At 35.0% G+C, this 17,497-nt stretch overlaps 6 protein-coding genes across 6 annotated transcripts; 4 read left to right on the plus strand and 2 right to left on the minus strand.

Moving 5' to 3' along the window:
- Window positions 1-374: 374 nt before the first annotated feature.
- Window positions 375-1,184, plus strand: BUD23 (18S rRNA (guanine1575-N7)-methyltransferase; the record flags this gene model as incomplete). Its single annotated transcript, XM_001647285.1, has 1 exon — window positions 375-1,184. The coding sequence occupies one exon, from the start codon at window positions 375-377 to the stop codon at window positions 1,182-1,184; it is 810 nt and encodes a 269-aa protein (XP_001647335.1).
- A 374-nt stretch (window positions 1,185-1,558) lies between these two features.
- Window positions 1,559-2,956, plus strand: Kpol_1018p5 (S8 family peptidase; the record flags this gene model as incomplete). Its single annotated transcript, XM_001647286.1, has 1 exon — window positions 1,559-2,956. One exon carries the CDS (start codon window positions 1,559-1,561, stop codon window positions 2,954-2,956), a length of 1,398 nt encoding a protein of 465 aa, XP_001647336.1.
- Window positions 2,957-3,443: 487 nt separating this feature from the next.
- TIM23 (protein transporter TIM23) lies at window positions 3,444-4,082 on the minus strand (the record flags this gene model as incomplete). Its single annotated transcript, XM_001647287.1, has 1 exon — window positions 3,444-4,082. One exon carries the CDS (start codon window positions 4,080-4,082, stop codon window positions 3,444-3,446), a length of 639 nt encoding a protein of 212 aa, XP_001647337.1.
- Window positions 4,083-4,978: 896 nt separating this feature from the next.
- Kpol_1018p7 (uncharacterized protein) lies at window positions 4,979-5,713 on the plus strand (the record flags this gene model as incomplete). Its single annotated transcript, XM_001647288.1, has 1 exon — window positions 4,979-5,713. The coding sequence occupies one exon, from the start codon at window positions 4,979-4,981 to the stop codon at window positions 5,711-5,713; it is 735 nt and encodes a 244-aa protein (XP_001647338.1).
- A 2,345-nt stretch (window positions 5,714-8,058) lies between these two features.
- On the plus strand, window positions 8,059-14,754 carry ACC1 (acetyl-CoA carboxylase ACC1; the record flags this gene model as incomplete). Its single annotated transcript, XM_001647289.1, has 1 exon — window positions 8,059-14,754. The coding sequence occupies one exon, from the start codon at window positions 8,059-8,061 to the stop codon at window positions 14,752-14,754; it is 6,696 nt and encodes a 2,231-aa protein (XP_001647339.1).
- A 420-nt stretch (window positions 14,755-15,174) lies between these two features.
- On the minus strand, window positions 15,175-15,663 carry Kpol_1018p9 (uncharacterized protein; the record flags this gene model as incomplete). Its single annotated transcript, XM_001647290.1, has 1 exon — window positions 15,175-15,663. One exon carries the CDS (start codon window positions 15,661-15,663, stop codon window positions 15,175-15,177), a length of 489 nt encoding a protein of 162 aa, XP_001647340.1.
- Between the last annotated feature and the right edge of the window lie 1,834 nt (window positions 15,664-17,497).

Consider the following 17,497-nt stretch of genomic DNA (forward strand, 5'->3'; position numbering starts at 1 on the left):
TTCTTAGTATACTCTCCATCTCTTGTGTTCCCCCCATCACTGGTAGAAACATCTTTTGGTTATCTATACTACACTCAACTGTACTTTACTATACTTCACTTCACACTACTTTTTTGCTGTTTCATCACTATTAACCGTTTTGGATATTTTCCACCACTGAAAAATTAAAAGTGGAAAAAAAAGTTGATATCAGATGAGATGAGATGAGATGAGATGAGCTTAGTTTCCGTCGAAGCATATGTAAATGTTTTATTATATCAATCTTCAACTCACACCTTCTTATAGTACTACATAGGTATATTTTAACAGTTGCTATCTAGATTACAAACCTATTTACTCATTATACAAAGAGAACTCATATATACAGTTAAGAAATGTCTCGTCCAGAAGATTTAGCTCCACCAGAATTTTTTTACAATGATTCAGAATCAAAGAAATATACTTCTTCTACAAGAGTGCAACATATTCAAGCTAAAATGACTCTACGTGCTTTAGAACTGATGAATTTACCTGAAAATTCTTTCATTTTAGATATTGGTTGTGGTTCAGGTCTAAGTGGTGAAATTTTAACAGAGGAGGGCCATATGTGGTGTGGTTTAGATATTTCACCAAGTATGTTAGCAACTGCTTTGACAAGAGACATCGAAGGTGATTTGATGTTACACGATATGGGTCAAGGTATTCCCTTCAGAGCAGGCTCTTTCGACGCTGCCATTAGTGTAAGTGCTATACAATGGTTATGTAATGCCGATACTTCTTATAATGATCCAAAAAAGAGATTAATGAGATTTTTTAATACTTTGTTTGCTGCTTTGAAAAAAGGTGGTAAATTTGCAGCACAATTTTATCCAAAAAATGATGATCAAATCGATCAAATTCTACAAACTGCTAAAGTTGCAGGTTTTAGTGGTGGTTTGGTCATTGACGATCCAGAATCTAAAAAAAATAAAAAATACTATCTAGTTTTAACTTCAGGTTCACCAAAAAGTTCAGATGAACAAGTTAATCTACAAGGTGTAACGATGGATGCTGACAATTTAGAAGTTGCTCGTAAAAAATTCAGAAAAGATGCTGAATCGAGGAAAAATTATATTTTAAGAAAGAAAGACTTAATGAAAAAGCGTGGTAGAAAGGTCGCCCAAGATTCTAAGTTTACTGGTAGAAAGAGAAGACCAAGGTTTTAAACTTAAATTTATATTTAAATCTAGCTTCACTAGAAAGATCCACAATAACATTAGATCCATTATTAATAAACCCAAACCATATAGTCATTTCATGTACATTAATTTATTATATCTTTACGTCATATAATCATCTTTAATTTTTATTTCTTATTAATATTGTTATTCATTACTTTTGAGTTATAAAGTGACAGGAATTTAAAACTGGCTCCTATTTAATAGTTTGTGACAGCGCCACTATATTTTTGATGACTATTACTATTATAACCAGAATGTACAATAAATATGAACATCTTAATTTTAAATAATGGTTAATTAGCAAACTGGTTCTATTATAATATACAAATCAATAATTCAAGAGCTTTGCTTTTCTCAATATGAAAACAACAATACGTTTCCTTTTATTATTATACATTTGTCCTTTAATCGTCGGTGAAGAATACTTGATTAAATTAAAAAAATCAGAATCAATACAGTCATTTTTAAAATCTACAAAATCCCAATCTTTGCAAATTAAAGATGATATTAAAAATCATATAAGAGAACGTTTTACATTCGGTGCCTTTAGAGCATTAGTTATAGACCTTCCAAATGATATGATCGAAAAGTTGAAGAAAAACCCTACAATATCAGAAATCATACCTAACCTTAAGGTAAATGCATTTGCTAACAGTTCCACATATTCTGAGTTACTGACATATAGTGACAAAATAATTATTCAGAGGGAAGCACCTCGTCATTTAAGTCGCTTATCAAGAAGAGGACAACTGCCGTATGATATAAATAATATTGATAGATATGACAATGCATTTGATTACTATTTCGACGCTAAATATCAAGGTTCTTCTGTCAATGCTTATATCATTGATACCGGTATTTACAAAGAACATCCTGAATTCGAAGGTAGAGTTAAATTTGCAATAGATTTAACTCAGGAAGGGCCAGGTGACGAAAATGGTCATGGTACTCATATAGCAGGTATTGTAGGTTCTAAGACCTTTGGAGTTGCCAAAAAGGTTAATATCATCGATGTCAAAGCTTTGGATAAGAAAGGACAAGGTCAATTATCTACCATATTGAAAGCCTTAGAATTTACAATTCGCCATTGCAAAGAGTCAGTAGATAAAAAATGTGTCGCTAATTTAAGCTTCGGAGCTATAAGAACTGCGATTATCGACGAAGCTATAAAAGAAGCACACAATGCTGGAATAGTATTGGTTGTTGCAGCCGGGAACTCTAACATCGATGCTTGTTGGAATAGTCCAGCATCATCAAAAGATGTCATCACTGTAGGAGCATTTGATGACAGGACTGAAACCATTGCAAGATTTAGCAATTGGGGCAGCTGTGTTGATGTGTTTGCACCTGGTGTTAAAGTTAAATCGCTTTCTCATATTAACGGAAGTGACGTATTACTATTATCAGGAACTTCAATGGCATCACCCAGTGTTAGCGGTATAGCGGCAATACTCTTAGATAAAGGGTTGAATCCTAAATTTGTTAAATCAAAAATAATTGAAAGTTCAACTAAAAATATATTTCATCAAGGTACAATAATGATTAAGCCCAATACTCCAAATTTAATAGTATTTAATGGTATTGAGAAAATGGATGATTCTTTTGAAGGTGCCAGGTTCCCTCGAATTGATTTTGAAGGATTAATCAACGAATTAAAATCATATAGGGTTAGCGTACTTGATGGTTCAAATATGGATAACTATTCGTTAGGATTGGATATTTTAAATTCGAGTATCATTGATTCTACTACTTTTTGAATCTTGAAAATGTGACAATTTGTTAAAAACAGACAGTGTTGATAATTAAAATTTGACTTTATTGTTAACAGTTTAAAACCGGAATGATAGTAACATTAGTACACATTTTTATTTTTATATACAAGTACAAATATATATGTTAAATATGATTGAAATAATAATAGTAATAATTATTATAATATGAAAATAAGAGGGGGATCAAATGATAGAACTAGCAACAAAAGAACATTATAATTCAACCGAAATGTAAGCATGCCATTTAGGAAATAGTATTAGGACTTTATTATTATCATTATCATCATCATTATTATTATTATTATTATTATAATTTATTCATTTTTTTTGATCACTTGGTTACTTCAAATTTTGTTGTCCGATTCCCTTTTAATTTATTTTTCACTATTTCTTATATATATATATTTCTTTAATTCATTCATATATGATCATAAAATTTTATTTTTATCTGGATTGAGATATCATGCATAGCTTATTCCAAAACAGTATCCTTAGCACCACTCCATAAAGCAGCAGCGGCAGCAGTCATACCTGAAGCATAAGCCATTGGTTTTAAACCTTTTGAAGATTTAAAGATAGCACCAGTTAAACCACCAGCAAGGATGGCACCTGGGGTATCATGTTTCCCTCTAAATGAGTCTATTGATGAGTTGATGATGTTATAAGTCAATGCTAAGACACCGGCACTGTTACCTAAGAAAGGACCTCTCCTAGTAATGTGGTTTAAAACTGTATTTAACTGTAATTTACCAGAAGAATTTGGAGTAATATTTTTCAAACCTTCGATGAAACCATAAGAACCACCGATCCCCAAACCTAGTAAATAAACGGCACCAGTACCATAACATAAGTCATCAGTCCAACCACGAGAAGGGATCAAACCTTGGGAACCTTCTAAAGTGGATAGTTGTTCTTCTTCTAAATCCAGATACTCTACACCTTTTTCCAAACCAGCAAGAGGATGTAATCTCGAAGGATCTAAAGAAGAAGTACCTATAATGTTTGAGACGTTAGTCAATTGAGAAGGATCGAAACCTAAATTTTTTTCTAACGATTTATCATCTTGTTCTTGTTTTTGATTGTTATTTGAACCACCGAATATCCAGGACATTTGTTTTAATTTGTACTTGTAGTTTCTATAATGATATTATTGGTAAATATATATACAAATGCGAAAGAACGATATCAATGTAGATTTGTGAGAGTATGAACGTATGTATATATGAATATATATATATGTATTCAACGTAGTTTTCAATGATTAGGCGTAACAAAAAGTAGTATATAGTTTTTACAATGTCAGTGAAATGTGTAAGACAATATAATTGTCAGATTTATCTTCAAATCAATTCAAGATTGTAATGTAAGTAAAATGAAATTTGCTTTGCTCATAGTAGGTTTGTCAGTGCGTTGTAACCTGGACAAGAGAAGGCAAAAAAAAAAATTATAACGAAGAAAAATTATAAGCAATTTTTGCAGTACTAGAGGACCCAATATTGGGTGGGAATAGAGTGATATTTGTCGGCGAGGGGAGGAAAGGCAGAGGATTCGGATTCGGATTCGGATTCGGATTAGTATGGAAGACAAGAAAAGAAAACTTGACGAAAAAAACCAAAGGAGGTCATGTGACAAAAACATCAAATATGAAAGGTCCCGTACTAAATGACGCATTGGATGAAAACAGCTCACGTGATAACCATGTGATATTTACAATTTGTATTCTTTGTTGTGAATTCTTAATTTATAGATATCTAGTAATCGTACGTTGAATAAGTGCTTGGTATTGCTTTTATTCTATTCGTCTATCTTGTGGAGACTAGTACTGTTAATAAGTATATTTATTATTAAAGAGTTCTATATCTTCTTCTTCTAATGTACAGAGTAAGTAAATAATATACAATAATATACAATTGAATCAAATAGCAGTCACTATTAGTCTTTATATGTGTCAACCATAACAACACGTATTATCTGGTGTCATAGATCTTTACTAATTCGTATGAAGCTATGTTGAAACAATACAAATTTCAAAAAGTACAATATTCACATGCAAAAAATATGTTACCCGCCACAGACAACCAAAACACAAAAAAAAGCAACAAAGAGATAGACAGTCCAGTCCAGTCCAGTCCAGTCCTCTCTGATCTCATTGTAACGTTACTTCTTAGCCAACCACACGACACCACACTTAACGTATGTGGGAATATACCTGCACCTGCACTTTCACCTCTCAGTCTGGTGGAAACGCCTCCGTCGCTCTATCATCTGGCCCCAGGTAACCGACCTGACGTCAATCTGTTGTTTGGTTTTGTCCACAGGGATTCAGGAAGCATACACCCAGACAATCCCACTGACCAAAGCAACGGAAAAGTTCAACAACCACCCAAACCAACGATCCAACCAACCAGTTTTCTGTTTTTTCCGTTTTGCTTGGCTGGAAAAATTAGCTCAAGTGAAAGCAAGCACCAATGCATGTCAATGCCAATACATACATACATTCGCCTTACTATCATCTCTTCTCTGTGTGACAAGTGCGTGTTTGCTACACTCTGCCAAACTCGTAATGGTATTAAAAACAATCAGGGTAACCTCCGGAGTTCAACAAAAACACCAACAGTTGCATCTACACTACAAACTGCAACTTGTTTTAGTAGCATGTCTAAAGGTGATATCTACTACAAGATTCCACGGAATACAATTACACGCATACATACATACATCTTATACCGAGTCAGACATTAATGGCGAAGAATAGAGTATCCTACCCACCATCACCAACTTTTTAGACACCGGTCCTGTCCAATTGAACAGTACCAAATAACTGAACTCAGACACCTTCTTCTCTTGCGCTGGGAAAATGGTTCTATTATTATACTTTACCACCACCAACTCAAAATAAGCAAAATAAGCTAAATAAGCTAAATTGTGTCACAAAAGACAAGCCAAAACAGCATTATGTCCCCAGTTTCAACCAATTCCTATATCCTCCCTACTTGCCATTGTCTTGCAATAGCAGTACCCTGATTATTCTATTCAAGACCACAACTGTATCACAATTTGAATCAAGATTGATTTAAGTGATCCAACAGAAATTTCAGATATTCCAACTTCATTCCATTCTACATCTCATTTGGTTCAAGTGTAATTCAATTCAGTCCAATTCGTTTTGTTTCATTTCATTTCATTAGGAGTTATACATCCCATGCGATCCCATTCATCATTTTTTTTTCTCACAATTATATCTCTCTCATGCATGTATTGTATTGTATTGTATGTTCTGAAAAAATGTTGATACAACTTCAAGAAAGATGCCTGTGGGCGGCAACCACTGTATCTGATCTGGATTACATCCAGTAGCCATCACTATGATACAATCCCCCTTTCTTTGGTGGCCTTGGTGTGTGTTTTTTATCTTAATTTTTGGCTTTTCCCACTTTTAACCTGCTTTGCATACGTACATATTTTACATAACTAGAACATGTTCATATTCATATATATATGGATACAGAAATCTTGTCTTGTCTATATAAATAGGTGTGTCTTTTTTTTAGTTACAGGTACTTGTATCATACCACTCCTATTATCAGATCCACATCCACGTCCCCATATAAACACAAGGTGTACAGATCGTATGTATAATAAACTATTTTTTACTTGTTAACTTTATGATACTCAAAAATTAAATTTCGAAATATTGTTCTCTCTCCTCCCAGCATGTGATCGGATTGATTGTTACATGGATTATCATTATCACATCTTACCCAATGCACACTTACCTCTAACTGCGCACAGACTACAATCAAATCAGTTTGCTTATTGTCTCGTTTGGTTTAAGCAGATAATAAATATAAATATCAATATAATATACAAATACAAACACAAATACATATCCATGCTTGCATTACTGTGAAGGAGCAACCACTAGTTAGAATGACATACCCAGAGAATTACCAATACTTAGCATGTCGTCGTGTTGTACCGTGTCGTATCCTACCCTGTTCCCGCCTTCGAACAGAGAGAACGACAAGAGATCAAGGGAAAAAAGTGCGTAAGAGCGAGAGAGATAGGCAACGATACCTATCATTACTAGAGCAGACTAGACTAGATTAGACCAGACCTTGCAATCTCAAATCTCAAAGTCTGAAATCTCAATTGCAATTGCAAATGGTTCAACTGACCTCTTTGTTACTTCTCTCTGTATTTATTGAGCTTTCCATGCGTTAATTTGAACTGCAACAATAGAAACAACAAAGAAAAGGAACTGAACTTTAACACTACTACCCAACTCTCTCTCTCTCTTTCCTTTTCCCGTTCCCTCTCTTCCTCTCTCCTCCTATACACACGGACCACCCATAATAAAGCAAAAAACAGTTCGAAATCCAAAATTTCGAAATTTGAAAAATTAAAACATATCTCAATTTTCGTTTCGAAACTGTTAGTTAATTGCTGAAGGACAAGAGGTAAATTAAAAATTCTAATCTAACCCACTTGGAGTTTCTACTTCTACCACAGCAACAATTGTAATACCGATTATTTCTTTTTGGTTTAGTTTAGTTTAGCTTAGCTTAGTTTGGCTTGGTTTGGTTTGGATTTTATTTAAGAGACAATTTTTCAAATTTCATATTTGTGTAATACACTATTACATTTGCTATTGCAATTATTATTATAATTGTGGCTTCACGTTTTCAAATCAGTATACTAACTATCAATTGCATATTTACAATTCATCTCATTTTATTCCAGTTAGTATAGTACTAATTCATTGTGTGGAAATTCTGTTAGCAATTTATAAATACAGGCTGAAGAAGGAAGAAAAATACAAAATAATCATTGAATAATCTAATAATAAAAGATATAGATAAACTCAAGATTAGAATTAGAAGTCCGTTTGAATTTTTTTACTTTGGTATCTATATTTCAAACTTTTGTAAATACCTTTTGCTACCCTCGATTCTAAATTAGATTATAACTATAACCTTATAGTCTAGTCTAATATAATCTTCACAATTTTCATTCACTATCTCTATATCTCTTTTTTATTTTATTATCCTTTTTTTTCACCTCTTCTGGATTACTAAATTCTCATCATGAGTGAAGAAAACCTTTTCGATTCTTCTATTGAAAAACCACAATACGAAGTAACCGATTATTCAAGCAAACATTCTAATTTACCTCCTCATTTCCTAGGTTTAAATACAATCAATAACTCAGAGGAATCTGATTTAAAAGAATTCGTTAAAAGTCATGGTGGTCATTCCATAATCTCAAAAGTTTTAATAGCAAACAACGGTATCGCTGCTGTAAAAGAAATAAGATCAGTAAGAAAATGGGCGTACGAAACTTTTGGTAACGAAAGAATTGTCCAATTCGTAGCAATGGCTACTCCTGAAGATTTAGAAGCAAACGCTGAATACATTAGAATGGCAGATCAATATATCGAAGTTCCAGGTGGTACAAATAACAATAATTATGCAAACGTGGATTTAATCGTAGATATCGCTGAAAGATGTGATGTCGATGCTGTTTGGGCAGGTTGGGGCCATGCCTCTGAAAACCCTCATTTACCTGAAAAATTAACTCAATCAAAGAGAAAAGTAATATTTATTGGTCCTCCAGGTAATGCTATGAGATCGTTAGGTGATAAAATCTCAAGTACAATTGTTGCTCAACATGCTAAGGTACCTTGTATTCCTTGGTCAGGTACTGGTGTCGACAAGGTCCATATCGATGATCAAACCGGTCTTGTATCAGTCGATGATGATATTTATGAAAAAGGTTGTTGTTCATCTCCTGAAGATGGTCTAGTAAAGGCTAAAAAAATCGGTTTCCCAGTTATGATTAAAGCCTCCGAAGGTGGTGGTGGTAAAGGTATTAGAAAAGTAGAAAGAGAAGAAGATTTTGTCTCTTTGTATCACCAAGCTGCAAATGAAATTCCAGGTTCTCCAATATTTATCATGAAACTGGCTGGTAATGCCCGTCATTTAGAAGTACAATTATTAGCCGATCAATATGGTACGAATATCTCATTATTCGGTCGTGATTGTTCAGTTCAAAGAAGACATCAAAAAATTATAGAAGAGGCTCCTGTAACTATCGCTCCTAATGTTACTTTCACCGAAATGGAAAAAGCCGCTGTAAGACTAGGTAAATTGGTTGGTTATGTTTCAGCGGGTACTGTAGAGTACTTATACTCTCACGAGGATGATAAATTTTATTTCTTGGAATTAAATCCAAGATTACAAGTTGAGCATCCAACTACAGAAATGGTCAGTGGTGTAAATTTACCTGCAGCCCAATTACAAATTGCTATGGGTATCCCAATGCATAGAATTAGAGATATTAGAGTATTATACGGATTAAATCCTCATACCGCTACAGAAATTGATTTTGAATTCAAATCTGACAGCTCTTTAAAGACCCAAAGAAGACCAACTCCAAAGGGCCATTGTACTGCTTGTCGTATAACTTCAGAAGATCCAAATGAAGGTTTTAAACCATCCGGTGGTACTTTACATGAATTAAACTTCCGTTCATCTTCTAACGTTTGGGGTTACTTCTCCGTCGGTAATAATGGTGGTATTCATTCTTTCTCAGATTCTCAATTCGGTCATATATTTGCATTTGGTGAAAATAGACAAGCTTCAAGAAAGCATATGGTAGTAGCATTAAAGGAATTATCAATTAGAGGTGATTTCAGAACTACAGTAGAATACTTAATTAAGTTGTTAGAAACAGAGGATTTTGAAGATAACACTATAACAACCGGTTGGTTAGATGATTTAATTTCTCAGAAGATGACAGCTGAAAAACCAGATCCAACTTTAGCAGTTATTTGTGGTGCTGCAACTAAAGCATTTATTGCTTCAGAGGATTGTCACCAAGAATATATTGCGTCATTGAAGAGAGGTCAAGTGGTTCAGAAATCAGTGTTACAAACTATGTTCCCTGTTGAATTCATCCATGAGGGTAAAAGATACAAATTCACAGTAGCCCAATCAGCTGAAGACAAATATACATTATTTATTAATGGATCTAAATGTGAAGTACGTGTACGCAAGTTATCTGACGGCGGTTTATTGATTAACATCGATGGTAAGTCACATACTATTTATTGGAAAGATGAAGTTTCTGCAACTAGACTATCTGTAGATGGTAAATCAACTTTACTTGAAGTTGAAAATGATCCAACTCAACTACGTACACCTTCTCCAGGTAAATTGGTTAAGTTCCTTGTTGAGAATGGTGAACATATCATTACTGGTCAACCATATGCCGAAGTTGAAGTTATGAAAATGCAAATGCCTTTAGTAGCTCAAGAGAGTGGTATCATACAATTATTAAAACAACCAGGTTCTACGATATCTGCTGGTGATATCATTGCAATTTTAACATTAGATGATCCGTCTAAAGTCAAGCATGCTTTGCCATTTGAAGGTATGTTACCTGAATATGGCTCTCCAACAATCGAAGGAACTAAACCAGGTTACAAATTCAAATCCTTAGTCTCAACTCTAGAGAATATCTTAAATGGTTACGATAATCAAGTTACTATGAATTCTTCATTACAACAATTAATCGAAGTACTAAGAAATGCTGAATTACCATATTCTGAATGGAACATGAACATTTCCGCGTTACACGCTAGATTACCAAGTAAGCTTGATGATCAATTAAATCAACTGGTCGAACGTTCTTCTAAGCGTGGTGCCTCATTCCCAGCTAGACAATTGACAAAAATATTAGAGGTTGGTGTAAAACAAGCAGAAGCTGATGCATCTATTTTATCTGCTACTGTAGAACCACTATTTGATATTACAAGACGTTATGAGAATGGTTTAGAGGCACATGAACACGCTGTGTTTGTGGGCTTTTTAGAAGAGTACTACAATGTTGAAAAGTTGTTTACAGGTCCAAATGTCAGAGAAGAAAATATAATTTTAAAATTACGTGACGAAAATTCTGAAAATTTGGAAAGAGTTGTTTCAATAGTGCTGTCTCATGCGAAGGTGTCTGCCAAGAATAATTTAATGCTATCCATTTTAAAGCACTATCAGCCACTTTGTAAAATGTCTTCTGAGGTTTCTTCAACTTTTTTGCCACCATTACAACATATTGTGGAGCTAGATTCCAAATTAACTGCTAAAATTGCATTACAAGCAAGAGAAATCTTAATCCAAGGTGCTTTACCAACTGTTAAGGAGAGAACTGAACAAATTGAACACATTTTGAAGTCTTCTGTTGTGAAGGCTGCTTATGGTCAAGCAAATTCTAAACGTATGGAACCAGATGCTGAAATTTTGAAATCTTTAATTGATTCTAACTTTGTAGTATTCGATGTTTTAACTCCATTTTTAAGCAATTCTGACCCAGCTGTAGCTGCTGCTGCTGCCCAAGTTTATGTTCGCCGTGCTTACAGAGCTTATACTGTAGGCGAAGTTAGAATTCACGATTCATATACCCATCCGGTTTGTGAATGGAAATTCCAATTGCCATCTGCTGCTTTTGCTGCTGCTCCTTCAATTAGCAACAAAATGGGTATGAATAGAGCAATGTCTGTATCAGATTTATCTTTCGTGGTCGATAGCGAAAATGCTCCTTTGAGAACTGGTTTGTTAATTGCATCAGAACATTTGGATGATGTAGATGATGCTTTATCTCAAAGTTTGGAAGTTATTCCACGTCCAAGTGTATCAAGTGGTCCAGGTCCTGCCAGATCAAATGGAAACTCTTCATTAAGTAACGTCGCCAATGTTTATGTTCATTCTGTTGAAGGTTTTGAAACTGAAGAAGATGTTTTAAAAAGATTAACTGAAATTTTAGAGGTTAACAAACAATCACTAATCGATTCTTCAATCCGTCGTATTACCTTTATGTTCGGTTATGAAGACGGTACATATCCAAAGTATTTCACTTTCAAAGGTCCAAACTATGCTGAGGATGAGACTATTCGTCACATCGAGCCTGCTTTAGCTTTCCAATTAGAATTAGGAAGAATGTCTAACTTTAACATCAAGCCTATTTTTACCGAGAATAGAAATATTCATGTCTACGAAGCAGTTAGTAAAACTTCTCCATTAGATAAGAGATTTTTCACTAGGGGTATTATTAGAACAGGTAGTATTCGTGATGAGATATCCATCCAGGAATATTTAACTTCAGAGGCTCATAGATTAATGAGTGATATTTTGGATAACTTGGAAATTATAGACACTTCTAATTCGGATTTGAACCATATTTTCATCAATTTTTCAGCTGTTTTTGACGTATCTCCAGAAGATGTTGAAGCTGCCTTCGGCGGCTTCTTGGAAAGATTTGGTAAGCGTTTGTTGAGATTGCGCGTTTCTTCTGCTGAAATTCGTATCATTATTAAAGATCCTGTTACTGGAACTCCAGTACCACTTCGTGCTTTGATTAACAACGTTTCAGGTTATGTAGTTAAGGCTGAATTATATACCGAAGTTAAGAGTGCTAGGGGTGACTGGATATTTAGGTCATTGGGTAAACCAGGTTCTATGCACTTGAGACCAATCGCAACTCCATACCCTGTCAAGGAATGGTTACAACCAAAGCGTTACAAAGCCCATTTAATGGGTACCACATATGTGTATGATTTCCCAGAATTATTCCGTCAAGCAGCAACTAATCAATGGGCAAAACATTCTTCAAAAGCTAAGTTATCAGATAATTTTTTTGTTTCAAATGAATTAATTGAAGATGAAAATGGAGAATTGACTGAAGTTGAAAGAGAAGCCGGTGCTAATTCTATTGGTATGGTCGCCTTTAAGATTACTGTTAAAACACCAGAATATCCTCGTGGTCGTCAATTTGTTGTAGTTGCTAATGATATTACTTTCAAAATTGGTTCATTTGGCCCACAAGAAGATGAATTCTTTAATAAGGTTACTGAATATGCCAGAAAGCGTGGTATCCCAAGAATTTACTTATCTGCTAATTCTGGTGCTAGAATTGGTGTTGCTGAGGAATTAATTCCATTGTTTAAGGTTGCTTGGAATAATGCAAATGACCCAAGTGAAGGCTTTGAATATTTGTACTTGACTGCTGAAGATATGGGAGAATTAAAGAAGTATGACAAGGAAAATTCTGTTATTACTGAAAGATCTGTTGAAAATGGCGAGGAAAGATTTGTCATTAAGGCTATTATTGGTTCTGAAGAAGGTCTTGGTGTTGAATGTTTGAGAGGTTCTGGTCTGATTGCCGGTGCAACATCAAGAGCTTATCATGACATTTTTACAATTACTTTGGTTACTTGTAGATCCGTTGGTATCGGTGCATACCTAGTTAGGTTGGGTCAAAGAGTTATTCAAATCGAAGGCCAACCTATCATTTTAACTGGTGCTCCAGCTATTAACAAGGTCTTGGGTAAGGAAGTCTATGCATCCAACTTACAGTTAGGTGGTACACAAATTATGTACAATAATGGTGTTTCTCATTTGACTGCGTCTGATGATATGGCTGGTATTGAAAAAATTTTACAGTGGTTATCTTATATTCCAGCCAAACGTAATATGCCTGTCCCAATTTTTGAAAGTTTAGATAAATGGGATAGAGATGTTGATTACAAGCCTGAATCTAACGAACAGTACGATGTAAGATGGATGATTGAAGGTCGTTCCAGCGAGCAGGGTTTCCAATACGGTTTATTCGATAAAGGTTCATTCTTCGAAACATTATCTGGATGGGCTAAAGGTGTCGTTGTCGGTAGAGCACGTCTAGGTGGTATCCCATTGGGTGTTATTGCAGTCGAGACTAGGTTGGTTGAAAATTTGGTACCAGCTGATCCAGCTAATGCCGATTCTACTGAAACATTGATTCAAGAAGCCGGTCAAGTTTGGTATCCAAATTCCGCATTCAAGACCGCTCAAGCTATTAACGATTTTAACAACGGTGAACAATTACCATTGATGATTTTAGCCAATTGGAGAGGTTTCTCAGGTGGTCAAAGGGACATGTACAATGAAGTCTTGAAATATGGTTCCTTTATTGTTGATGCTTTAGTTGATTACAAACAACCAGTTATGATCTATATCCCACCAACTGGTGAATTAAGAGGTGGTTCGTGGGTTGTTGTTGACCCTACTATTAACCCTGAACAAATGGAAATGTACGCTGATTGTGAAGCTAGAGCTGGTGTTTTAGAACCGGAAGGTATGGTCACTATCAAGTACCGTAGAGAAAAGTTATTGGCTACTATGAACAGATTGGACGCTAAATACAGAGATTTGAAAAACAAATTATCTGATCCTAACATTTCTACTGAAGACCAACAAGAAATTTCTAAACAGTTGGCTACTAGAGAAAAGCAGTTGATGCCAATTTACCACCAAGTTACAGTCCAATTTGCCGATTTACATGACAGACCAAGTCGTATGTTAGCTAAGGGTGTTATCTCTAAGGAGATCGAATGGAAGAATGCTCGTAGATACTTCTTCTGGAGAATTAGAAGAAGATTAGATGAAGAATATTTGATCAAGAGATTAGATAAGGAATTGAAGGACGCTACTAGATTGGAAAAGATTGCAAGAATCAGATCCTGGTATCCAGCTTCAGTTAATCACGAAGATGATAGACAAGTTTGTAAATGGATCGAAGAGAATTACTCTACATTAGAAGAAAGATTTAAAGGTATGAAGTTGGAATCATTTGCCCAAGATTTAGCTAAGAGTATTAGAAATGATCATGATGTTGCAATTACTGGATTATCTGAAGTACTAAAGATGTTATCTACTGAGGATAAAGAAAAAATATTAAAGAATCTAAAGTAAAATAAATAGAATATAAAAATAACTTTAAGATAGATAGGATAAGATATCGTTTTTAATATGTAATAAGATAGTAAAATTATAATGAAGTTAAATTATCAATCGTAATATTCATTCATAACATGCGTTCATATATATGTTTTTTTATTTATTTATATATACATGTATATCTATTGACTGTAAAGTAATAATAAGGTTAAAAAGTTTACATGTTAATAAAACTGAAGCAGCAAAAGTTCATATCATATGCATAGTGAATTCGAATTGTCCTTTGAAGTAACTATTTACATTTACTTGTAATATATTTCTAGAGTTTCATTCAATCATTCAATCATTCAATCATTCATTCAATCAATCATTAATTCATTCATTCATTCGAGAGGAGTGACAGCGCTATTTGAGGGAAAGAATTCATTATAATTATTATTTGTAAGAAGGTTTATCAAATTTGACAGCAGTTGAATTCCGCCTGTGGTGGTGTCTTGGACAAGGACATGGAGAGCCAGCTATAGAATGTTTTGTGAAAGTATAATTTGGCAAAGAGGATATTCTTGAAATTTTTGGGTTGTTATTTTTGTCAATATCAATATCTTCATCATCATCGTCATCATCGTCGTCGTCACAGCTGTCGCTCCCACGTAGATGATAACGTAATTTGCCATTATGATTCATGATTATTGAAGACAAGTCAGTGTCGCTGAATCTACTAGTAGGACTACTTTCATTTGAGATTGATTTCCTACACTGGACGAACTTTGTTTGGTTATTGTTTGAGTCTGTCAAAGTGATGAAAGTGTGTTTGTTGTCGTTATTGGTTGTGTCATCCTTGTTGTAGTAATCTGAGAACTGGCAGTTTTGAGTTGTGCAGATTGTTAGGTGGCCGGATAGTGGTCTATTTAGCGTATACTCCATTGTTGTAATATATGTGTGTAGTTATATTTTTTCAAGACAAAGTGAAGTTGGTTGAGTGTATAGAAGAAGAGAAAGTATGAAAGAAAATGAAAATGGAAATAAGAATTAAAAAATAAAGGAGATGAGATGAGATGAGATGAGATGAGATCAGAATGTGGGAAATGAATAAGTTATTAATAGAGAGTCTGGTTTGTTACTATTCGATGTGCTTATATATTAAAAATAAATTTTTTAAAAAGTTTCAGTGATAGTGATGGAAATGGAATTTGACATTTGAGTTGATTATTAACGTATTTTGAGTATAGAGAAGCAGCCAAGAACAGATAAAGAAAGTGGAATAAGGGTTAGAGAGTGGTAGAGGAAACCAAACATTACGCAATTGAAGTTGAAGTTGAATCAGGTTAAAGTTAGGTTGAGTTGAGTTGAGTTAAAGGTCAAGGTAAAGGCAAAAAGGTAAAGGCAAATTAAGCTCAATTAGGTTTAAGTAATTTCGAATTGAGTTTATTTTAGTCAGATGGGAAACTGTGAGGAAAGAGAGAGAGAGGTTGGTGAAGTATGGGGGGTGGGGGGATGACTAAAGTGGTGAATATTTTGGAAGTTACCCACGTGGTCAATTGTGGTGTCAAGTGTCACGTGCTAGCGCTGCAACGTAACTTGATGTTTGTCTGATTGGTTGTGTGTCTGTGTGTGTGTGTTTCTAGGCAGGATTACGTGAGAGTATGGGGCGAGTTCGGTAATGGCAATCGGGCTTTCAAGAGCTGTGAAGTATGTATCTGAGTGGTGTGTTGCAGTGTCGGGGATGTTTGGTGTGGTATGGCCTTTCTGCTGCGAATGCGAGTAAACTCGTAATGGTAACTTGTGTTGGATTTGTTGTTTTGGTGTAGTCAATTTTCGTTTTTGTCCGGATAGGTTTTCATATGGCTGCGGGAGGATCGTGTGCGTATTTTGGTTTTGGTGCATATTTTATTGTCCTTCGGTGGTGTGGTAGGATTAGGAGACGTTGTAGTGTGTGTTCTCGTGTTGTGGATGTCGTTTTGTGTTGTCGTATGTTTTGCGTGTTTCTTTTGTGACCTCGGTGCAGTTATGTCGTTTGCCTTGTATTTTGTGTTGGTTTGTGTTATTGGTGTCTGTGTATATATCTTTCGGTTTTAGGCTGCTCTTGTGTTCTGGTATCGATGTTGTGTGGTGTGTAATTTATTCGTGTATGGTTTGCTGGATGGTGTCTGTGTGTGGTGTGTTGTGTATGCGTTATGGTGTGGTGTTGGTGGTGAGAGGTGGTTGTTGGTGTATAAGGTTATTGGTGGATGTTCGGTTTTGTTAGAGGGGTCATTTGTTGCTTGTTGTAATAATTGTGTATGTTTGTTTTGGTGCTGAGTCATGGAAAGGTTGGGGTTTTTGTAGATGCGGAAGCTATTGCTATGATGGTTTGGTGAGTCATTGTAATTTGTTGACTTTTAGGTTAGACTATTTCATTTTGTGGCCCCATCTCTGGAATGCCGTCTTGTATGATGTCGTGTCGTGACTCATGTGCGTCTTAGGGTATAGTCTGGGTATGGAGTGGGTTGCGTGTGCATGTGTGGGTTTGTGTGCGCTCTTTGTCTGTTTTCTGATGATTTCTTGTCTGCGTTTGTGCTTTTGTATTTCTATTGGTTTGTAGTTGTTTGGTCGACGTGATGTCATTGTGAGCGCGGACGTTTTGCTTCAGGGTAACGTCTCGAGGTTCTATATGTTATATGTGGCTTATTAGCCTTGTGTTTGGTTGTGTTTTGTGGTTGGTGGGTATTGTAGGTGGCTCTGTCTGGTATAGGTTAGTTATGCGTTGTTGTAGTTCTCT

This window comes from Vanderwaltozyma polyspora, genomic scaffold (genome assembly GCF_000150035.1).
Source record: "Vanderwaltozyma polyspora DSM 70294 KpolScaffold1018 genomic scaffold, whole genome shotgun sequence".
In the NCBI taxonomy this organism is placed as follows: domain Eukaryota; kingdom Fungi; phylum Ascomycota; class Saccharomycetes; order Saccharomycetales; family Saccharomycetaceae; genus Vanderwaltozyma; species Vanderwaltozyma polyspora.